The sequence below is a fragment of the Balearica regulorum genome, chromosome Z (assembly GCF_011004875.1).
Source record: "Balearica regulorum gibbericeps isolate bBalReg1 chromosome Z, bBalReg1.pri, whole genome shotgun sequence".
NCBI lineage: Eukaryota > Metazoa > Chordata > Aves > Gruiformes > Gruidae > Balearica > Balearica regulorum.
In genome coordinates, this window is record NC_046220.1 from 16560432 (window position 1) to 16569820 (window position 9389).

The following is a 9389-nucleotide window of genomic DNA, read 5'->3' on the forward strand; positions in this document are numbered from 1 at the left end:
GGCTGGTCAGTAGAAAATCCACCATGAAAGTTGAGGTGCTAAGATTTCCACTGCCCCTCCATGTTTCCCCAGCTTCCAGCCCTGCTCCCAGCCTCCACCCCACAGCAAAGACTCTGCATTGATGCCAGTGGACACAACCTCAGCAGAAGAACCCTCTCCTCGGGCCACATCACTTACACCCCCAAGACCTGCCCGCTGGCAGCACAGGAGACCGGGGGCCACAACAGATGTAGAACCTTGAGACACAACAGAAAGAAGAACAAACTTTGCACACCTGAAGAGACAGTCCTCTCCCAGCCCACTGGTGTGGGGTCTCTTGATTGTGACAGTTGATATGACCTGGTCTTAAATACAGCTTGCAAATACGTTATTTCAGGGGCCATGGCTTTGTGCTGACCTCACAGTGCAGAGGATTGGGACTTGGCTGGTCTTGTATTGGCTTGAGCTAATTTTAGCTTGCTTGGCTGTGACAGCAATCAGTGGTCAGATAACTAGCACCTACATTTGTTTTCATTTATACTGATATCAATTACATATTCTGTGTGGCTTGAACTATCTATGACTCCAGGACAACACCATGGGTCCCAGCCTGTCGCAGTGGTCAGTCACTCACTGCTGCAGGAGTGCAAACCCGTGTTATTCAGGTAAAGGCAATTTTAGAGAAAATAAGGAGAACAGAAAAAATACCCACAATCTGGGAACTGTTGAAAACCAACATACATACAGAAATAAACTCAAATGAAGCCCCAAGACTGAGAAGGAAGAAATCATCACCATCAACACCATGTGCATCCTGATGAAGTGAAGGAAACCTTCACTGGGAACATCATGATCTGCTATTGAAGACATCAGGATGCTGGTAACTTGTTGTAAGACGCCCTTCCCACCACCCCTGCAGCCATCAATCTCAGGACACAGGAAGGGTGAACATAACATCAAGAAGCAGGGGTAGGTACTAAGAATTTTGTGTGTGTATAGCAATCTCAGCTGCATTACTAAGTTTTTCTGTATTAATTTGGACTATGAGACTAATAATTGGAAATATGATATTTTTAAAACTTTTGCATGTAGTAATGGTAAACTCTTGGCTTCACTTACAGTGTTCCCTTTTCTGTCCATAACAAGATTTTGAGTGTTACACAGGAAGGGACAGAGACAGGAGTTAAGAAGAGAACAAATTCACACTGGCAAATCTATGCCTATATCCAACTGGCTGCTGCTTAAACAACTGGAGCATGGTCCATCCCACGACAGCATTCAAGCAAGGGGAGTATTTGTGGAGCCAAATATTCTCTTCCAGACCCCAGCACTGGGCTGTTACTTACACAACCCAGTTTTTGAACGCTTGTAGCTAAATAATGTGCCATTTTGCCATGGGTCTGGGGTCCCCCACATGCTCAGACGAGACGGCCAGATCTTGATCCACACAGCAAGATCTCACAGTGGGCTCATGGCCTCCTCCCGCTCCTATCACAGCAGACATCTCTGTGGTTACTATTTTTTGACTAGCCTATCCCAGACTCAGCATGATGGGTTGGGATGGGGTGGCCAGGGAGCCACTGTTTAATTGGCCAGTTCTAGGGCCAGCACTCCAGTGAGCATTAACCTGATGACAGACTATGTGCTAAAAGATATGGCTATAGAAGTGATATGAAGCCTAGGACACAGTTAACCTCAGAAGGTGATAGCCTGGACTCAGGAGTGCCTTTTCCAAGTGGAAGAGGTCAATATGAGGTACAGACGGTCTCCTCGCAAGAGCCAGCCACAGGTGTGATGATTGACTCAGAGGGCTTCATGCACCAAGCGAGCTGCAGCTCTGCCATCAGAACAAGAGCTCTGGTGCTGGCTCAGGACTGTCTGAACAAAAACGGTCAGAAGCTGCTTGTTAGCTCCTTTGTCAATTAAGATCTCTTTGGATAGTTCACATCCAGGCAACAGCTTTGCAAATTCCTAATTGGCTATCAAATCTGAGCTGCCTGGGCATCAGAGAAAGAGAAGGGATAGCAGTGGGCTCAGTGAGCTGCTCTGAGCCAGCCCACAGCTACTGTTCCTGCTTACTCCATGGCCACTTTCAGCCAGACATCTGGACCCAAGCAAACAATGACCGTAGGGACTTCTAATCAGCAGAAGAGGCTAGGATACAGCCTCTTTTTCCTCTTGGCCCAAGCAGCGTGGCCAGGGTACTTCATGCTCACTACATTATCGGTCCCTATATGTCCTAGGGACCACCAGCTGCACCCTGTGTTTGAATACTGATGGAGGTGGTGGGAGATGAGACCCTGGCAGCCCTGAGCTGGGGCTCCCCGCTGAGACCCTTGTTCACTCCCTGTTAGTCTGCCTGCACAAGGAGGGGTTGGGGTGACTGGTCCAGATCCAAAAGCAGCTCTCAGAAATAACCCCAGCTTCCAGAGACAGCTGATGCCACCATCTCCCACCTTGACTTCTGGGCCTCAGACAGTGAGAAGACACAAATTTTAACAGGAGGAGTGAGTTGAGAAATCAGCTCTGCTGTCTAGATGGTGCCTCCTGTGAATCAGGGCTCCACGCCTACACCAAGACAAGCGTGTGAAGCGATTCCTCATGCCAGCATGGGCCACTGTATCCCCATACACCAAACACTCCACAGCCAGTCCCCCAAAAAGCATCAGCTTTCCTGTGCTCACATTAATTCACATCCAGGCACTGCATGAGTGGAACATCCTCTGTGATCACTAATGCTGGCATCGCAGTTCTAGGTAACAGATGCAGCTCCATCTCCAACTGCACAGACTGACCTCTAACTACAACTCGGAAAGCTTTGGACTCCCTCCAAGGTACTCCCTCCTGGCCAAATGGCAGCTGTCTCCCCTGTGTACTCTTTCTCATAAATTTAATGCACTTCTTGGCCTCTTCCAAAGGCAGATAAATCATACCGGGGAGTCCCAGAGCTATTAAAGTAGACTTTCCTATCTGCTCTTTGATAACTTAGCAGATTAAACTACCTGTTCCTATCTCATTTATAGCCCTCCAGGCAGCTTGGATTGTTGACAGAGCACCAGCTGCAGACCTCGTGTTCCCTGAAAACCCTTCGGGAAGCCGGTCACCACCCTTTTAGCAGAGGAAGGGGCAACATCTGCCATTGTCTTAGCCATGTGCAAGCCAGATCATCTCCCTGAGGCATGGAGTTACCCGAGTTGCCCCTGAAGGCTTGTTACACCCCCCATTAGCTATGGTGTTTGCTTGATGAATTGTTCCCACAGATGTTGCTGTTACACAAAGTGAACACAGTGTCATCCCACGGCTGTGGGAATTCCATCTCTGCAGCCAAAAAAACCTCACTGGCCTGGGGTGCAGGAGGCAAGACCAAGCATTTCTGGTGCTGCTGCTACAGGACAGGCAACGTGATGTTGTCTCCAGAAGTAAAACCTTTCCCAGCTGGCCCAGGTCCGTGCTGGAGAAATCAAAGAGTAATTAATTCTCCTGCCCATCTCTCAGCTTGTGTTCTTATCACAGGTAGTAGCAGCCTTGGCTTCCCTACCTGCCCCTTTTTAGCAGAGGCACCTGGCTGGGCTGGAGCTTCATCCACTGATGTCTGGGGCACACTTAGAGTCAGACAGGGGACCTTGAAAGCAGACTGGTGACTCAGGGGGTTGCAGAAGTTTGGTAAGCCACCCCTGCCCTGGCCTTGCTGCCCTTTCCCTCCCTCTGATGTCTCCAGCCATCCCAGCAAACCAAAAAAAGCCAAGGTAAGACAGACACAGCGAAATGCAATGAGCAGCATGTGGCATGCATCTTGCTCTGTATCATCACTCTCCTTGTCTTAGAAGTGCATGGAAGGCTTGAAAAACTCAGAGAGACACTTCAGTACAAACAACAGACAACAGAACAAAGATTTATTTCCATTACAAGTGAAGTAGAAGACTAAATACAAAAAATCTCAAATACATAATAAAATGTTCTCCTAGGCTGTAACAATCCACCTCTTTCTCAAACTCAGCACAGGGCCTGACCGTACCAGAACTTGGGCAGAACCCAGAGACTCTGTCCTTCAAGGAATGAGCGCTCTCAAAGCCTTTCTCTCTTCTCATCAGTGCTTACACTTAGTGTTTCCTACAGGGTTATAACCCAAACCTATTGGACTCATGTCCCAGAAATCAAAAGACTAGTTTGAAACTTAGACTAACTTAGCTAAAAAGAAGGCCCTCAGATATTTGTGATAAAGCTTCCAGAAATCAAAATTTTCCTTATTCTGGATCGTGCCTGAGAATTACAAGCAAAGTGCCAGCCAAAAATACATTGAGATCCAAATGTTTAACATATCCCCATGGCACAAGCATATGCTGAGATCCAATTGTCTAACATATCCCCATGGCATATCCCCATATCATCACAGACAGGCCCAACCCCACGGCTCCCCAAGGATGCAACAACTGTGTCTTCCTCTGACAGTGGTCACGCAGTCACATGAGACATACAGCCACATGTGCAAGTGCAGGGTCAGCACATCCCACTGCCACAGTCTGGTCAGGCCTGTAATGTTCAGCCCACCCCTTGCATCTGAGCCTGCACAACAGCTTGGAGAGGTTGCGATAGCCACAAAACCCCAGCAGTGCTGGTGGGAAGGGATCTCTAGAGTCTCCAGGCCTGCTGCAAGCAGGAGGTTGGAGTATTGCCAGCACTAGGACCAGACAGGTATAGCTTTGTCTATCTTAATCTCAAAAACCCCAAAAGAATGGAGACCCCGCATAGACGTAGAGTCCCTTGAAGGGTCCGTGTTGCTCTTCACTGGGCACAAAGATCCTGCCGAGGCTTTCCAGCTGCTCATGGCTGAAGTTTAAGCAGTTTGTGGCTGTGTGCCTCAGGTCCTTGATGCAACAGGCTCTTCACTGCACCTGCTGCAGAAAGTGTACTATCTAGTTATGTCTGGTTTCCCTAGCTTGTGGTTATAAAAGATCTGGAGAGAAATTAGAACAAGCATCTAGACCTTATCTGCCAACAATACAAAACTGAACCTTCCCAATTTGTGCCTCCTGAGTCATCAAGATCTATCATGCATGTCCTCCAGACAACAAGTTTTGCTCCCTGACCTCGCTGCAGCTGCTGTCTGAGGTCAGGGGCAGCTTACACAAGACCTGTATCATCACTGGTGACCTCTTCTTTTAGATTGAACTAGACTAGCACCAGGGCTAGAGCAGAGAATAAAACCAGGTTGAAGTAATGGGGAACAAGGGCCAGAAGACCTCTAGCCTCAGGAAAACGATCCAGTGCACATTGATAACTGCTCCTACAGCAAGGAAGGAAGGCATTAAGAAGCAGGAAAATTCCTCTCCTGGCTACCTGGAAACCAGAAAAAGGTCAGCATGACTTGCTAGCACAGGGATGCAGACCAGTCCTCACAGGTGATGAAAGCGGAGAGCCAGCAGGCAGCTGTCAAAAACCTAAGACCCAGCACAGCTAGGTCTATGGCTTCTCTTCCAGCTGGTGAAAGGACAAGCTGGGAGAGAAGCTAGCAAGGCTGCCAGGGAGAACTGCCCCGGGCTGAGGCAGCCAAGCTGCAGAGGCAGGACTCTGTTCTCTCCAGGATGGAGGCAGCTTATGGACGCGCCAGGACCAGGAAGAACATCAAAAGAGACAATGCAGCTCTTCAGGAGGGAAAGGAAGGAAGGGAAAAATATAACTCACCTCACCATGCCAAAGATTTGAACGAGGCCTACACTCACCGACCGTGCTCCCCACTGACAGCAGTGCAACCTCCCCAGCTCTGTGAACAGGCAGCAGTTTCCTGCAGTACCACAAAAAGATGGGCAGGGGGAGCAGTACCAGGCCAGCCCTAGCCTCCCAGCCCGTGAAGTGGCTCTGCCCGCCACATGCCATCCTGACCACTCCGAGAGAGGGATGGGTGCCTTGAATCCAACACTCATCTCCTGCCTCAGAGCCTCATGGAAGGCAGCCATACAGCTTCTCCTATCCACCTACTGCAAAGAGCTTGAGCCTCCTCTACCCCAAACTGTGCTGTGGGGACACCCAACCATCTTCCCGCTCCGCTCCATTTCCCCCCTCTCATGTCCCACTCGGATACCTGGACCTTAGCACCCAGAGAAGGCAAGGAACCTGCCTCTACACAAATTTGATCCTGCTGAGCACCTCATCTGAAAAATCTTCCATGGAGCAGAAGGTACAGGTGTCTTCATGGGATCGGAGCTCTTTGTAGCAGGACAAGAGACGGGAGACTAGAGAGGTGCTGAATGGATACAAGGAGAAACTTCTCCCCCATGAGGACAGTCAAGTTGCCCAGAAAGACTGTGCTGTCTCCATTGTTGGAAGTTCTCAGGACTCAACTAGATAGGCCTGAGCAACTCATAGCTGACCCTGCTTTGAGCACATGGTCAGAACAGAAACTTCCCAAGGTCTCTTCCAACTGGAGTTATACTATGATCTGTACCCTTTTGTGGTGAGACAAAAGGTGTGTATGTGCACCCTCTCAGTTCTTCCAAAGCTCCTGCTGAGGCTCTGGCTGCACTTTCCACCTACTTCTCCCTGTTCAAGGTCCCACCACATTGCAGTACCCCTCACCCACCTCCTCTTGGCCCTAGTCACACAGGATCCCACTTCCACAGGAAAAATGAACTGGAGAAGGAGATCCAGACAGTAGCAGGGCTACATCTGGTCCCTCCCTGCTCACAGCCCCAGGCAGAGCCCTTGGGCATCCACCACCCAGGGGTGGTGGGATCTGGTGGGAGGGATTTGCTTTTGCCTCTCACAGCCATTCCTATCAGTTGTCCAGTCTCCATGTTTTCCTCTAGCCTTTCTCTATCCTAGGAAAGCTTGTAAAGGGAGCAATCAAAGATGAAAAGGCACCATATCCTGCCTCTCTCACTTGTCTCAGGAAGGAAAGTTTTTCACCATAGATGCTGATTTCTCTAGGGTACAGACAGAGCTGCACTGACCTTAGGATCAAAGTAATTCAGTATGTAAGGACCTCCATAGACCTCTGGACCAGGTCTCCACTTACAGCAGGTCCAAATTCAGTGTTGCATCCAACTCCAAAAACAGATCAGGTCGCTCAGATTCTGTCCAATCAAATTGGGAAAACCTCCTAGGGCAGACATCTCACAGCCTCACTGGGACTCTCTTCCAGGGGCTGAGCATGCTCATGGTAAAAGTTTTTTATAGTTCCGATCCCACTATTCTCCCACCCCTGCAGCACACAGCATGACTCCCGGAGGGATCTGATTTGCTGTGTTTGGCTGCAACCCCAACATCCAAACCTTCCCGAGCCCTGGTCATGTTGTGGGTGAAAAGCCTGGCACTAATGCAATAGCCATGTGCAACATCAGGGACACACCGCCAGGTTAGTGCCATGCATCCTGTTTTTACAGCTTTGGCTGCACGAGGTTGGGGAACGCTTCCTCCTGCCTCCCCCCTCCCCTGCTCCAGCAGACGTTTTGTTCTGTAAATAAAATCAATAGCGGAGAGATTTTTAAAAATGCGATCTTCCTGGATAGTCCAGGGGGCCAAGTCGGGTGTGCTGGGAGGCAGGAAGCCTGCCAGGAAGCTTTGAGCACCTGTCCCAGGAAAGGCAGTAGAAGAGTAAAGGGCTGTTTGCCCTATCCAGGCACTTGGGAGCCTCTAGGGCTTCTCTGGTGAGAGTGGACAGGGCTAAGCAGGGCCACGGCTGGCAACGGTGCTCCTCGTCGAGAGGCCCGGGCAAGATGTCAGGATGCGGAGGTGCAGCCCAAGGTCCTCCAGCATCTTCCCGGGCGGCCCCGGGTCCAGAGGTGTCGGGCGAGCCCCGCAGCCCGCCCTCTCCCGGGCTGCGGTCCGCGCCGTCGGGCCGCCCGGTCTCCCCCGGGCTGGGTCAGAGCACCGGGACGAACCTGTCGGGGCCGCCGGGGTAAGCACCGTGCCGCGGTCCCGGCTCGGGGGCGCCCAGCTGCCCTCCGGTGCCGTAGGCGTGGGGCAGCGGCGGGTAGGGCGCGGGGGAGCAGCGGCCGTAGAGCCCGGCGGGGGGGGGCGGGGAGGCGGGCAGTACGATGCGCCCCGACGGTGCGTACAGCTGCGCGGTGCTGCCCGGCGCGTAGGGCCCGGGGGCGGTGGGCAGCGGGGTGTAGGCATGGGGCAGGGCGGCGGCGGCGCAGCCCTGCGCGGGGAAGGCGGCGAAGGCGCAGGAGGCGGCGGCGGGAGCCGGGGACAGGTCGGCGGCTGGCGGCGGCGCGGGCATCGGGAAGAGGCGGCAGGGAGCGGCGGGGCGCTCGGCGAGAAAGGCCGGGTAGGTAGAGAGGTCGCTGCGCTTGAAGCGCTTCCTGCGGCGGAGGAAGGAGCCGCTCTCGAACATGTCGCGGGCGTGGGGGTCCAGCGTCCAGTAATTGCCCTTTCCGGGGCGACCGGGCTCCCGCGGCACCTTGACGAAGCAGTCGTTGAGGGTGAGGTTGTGGCGGATGCTGTTCTGCCACTTGCGAGGGCTGTCGCGGTAGAAGGGGAAGCGCTCGGTGATGAAGCGGTAGATGCCGCCCAGCGTCAGCCGCCGCTCGGGCGCCTGCCCGATGGCCATGGCGATGAGGGCGATGTAGCTGTAGGGCGGCTTGCCCCGCTCCGCCGGACGCTTGCGCCGCCGCCGCCCGCCCCGCGCCCCCGCCGCCGCCGCCGCCTCCTCCCCCGGCGGCGCGGCGTCCGCCTTCAGCGGCGGTGGCGGCGGCGGGGGGCCCGGCGGCAGCCGGCGCTCGGCGGTCATGGGGCCGTCGGGGCGGCCCCGAGCCGGGCCGAGCCGAGGAGACGCAGCGCGGCGCTGCCGCGGCTTTTATGCGGCTGTGTCCGGCGGCTCCGCGCCCGGGCGGCCGGCACTCCCCCTGCAACGCCCCGCAGCCCGGGAGGCGCAGGCAGGGCCGGGCGTGCCACCGCCGCCGCGGGCAGGGGCAGCGCCCTGCCCCGGCAGCCGCCCCCACCCCCCCCCCCCGTCGTCCCGCTTCCCCCCCCTCCCGTGGTCCCCGTCCCCAGCGCCGTCGGGCGCCGCGATCCCGCCGCCGTCGGGAACGCACAGCTCCAACGGGACCGGCGGGCACCGAGCTGAGCGGGGACGTCTCCGGGGTCTCGGCACGGACATTTCCAGCGCCTCCCGCCCTACGGCTCAGCGTCTTTGGGGCCGGTTCGGGCGGCGGCCGGCGGGGTAAGGTGAGGTGAGGGGCCGCCGCTGTCGGAGGGGATGCTGACGGCCCGCGGCGCAGGGCAGCCGGCTCCGGGCAGCGTCGCCCGTGGACCTGCATGCTCCTTTGTGGTAGTGAAGCAGTAGGAATATACTAAACGCGCAAAAAAAACCGGTGACAGATGTATGTGGGGAGAGCTAGCAAGCGTGGGCTTAGGCAGTGCAGTTTGTGTGCAGAGCTGCTACTTCAAATGCACTCAGACTGGGGCTC

The 9389-nt window shown here is 54.4% G+C and overlaps 1 protein-coding gene across 1 annotated transcript; it reads right to left on the reverse strand.

Annotated features, from left to right (window-relative positions):
* Positions 1-3882: 3882 nt before the first annotated feature.
* FOXE1 (forkhead box E1) lies at positions 3883-9145 on the reverse strand. The gene has a single exon (XM_075740552.1). It carries the CDS (start codon positions 8708-8710, stop codon positions 7838-7840), a length of 873 nt encoding a protein of 290 aa, XP_075596667.1. The 5' UTR covers positions 8711-9145; the 3' UTR covers positions 3883-7837.
* Positions 9146-9389: the final 244 nt, after the last annotated feature.

What these genes read in the sequence shown, in the direction of transcription:
- FOXE1 (XM_075740552.1), bottom strand. Translation starts at nt 8,710, where the DNA reads ATGACCGCCGAGCGCCGGCTGCCGCCGGGCCCCCCGCCGCCGCCACCG.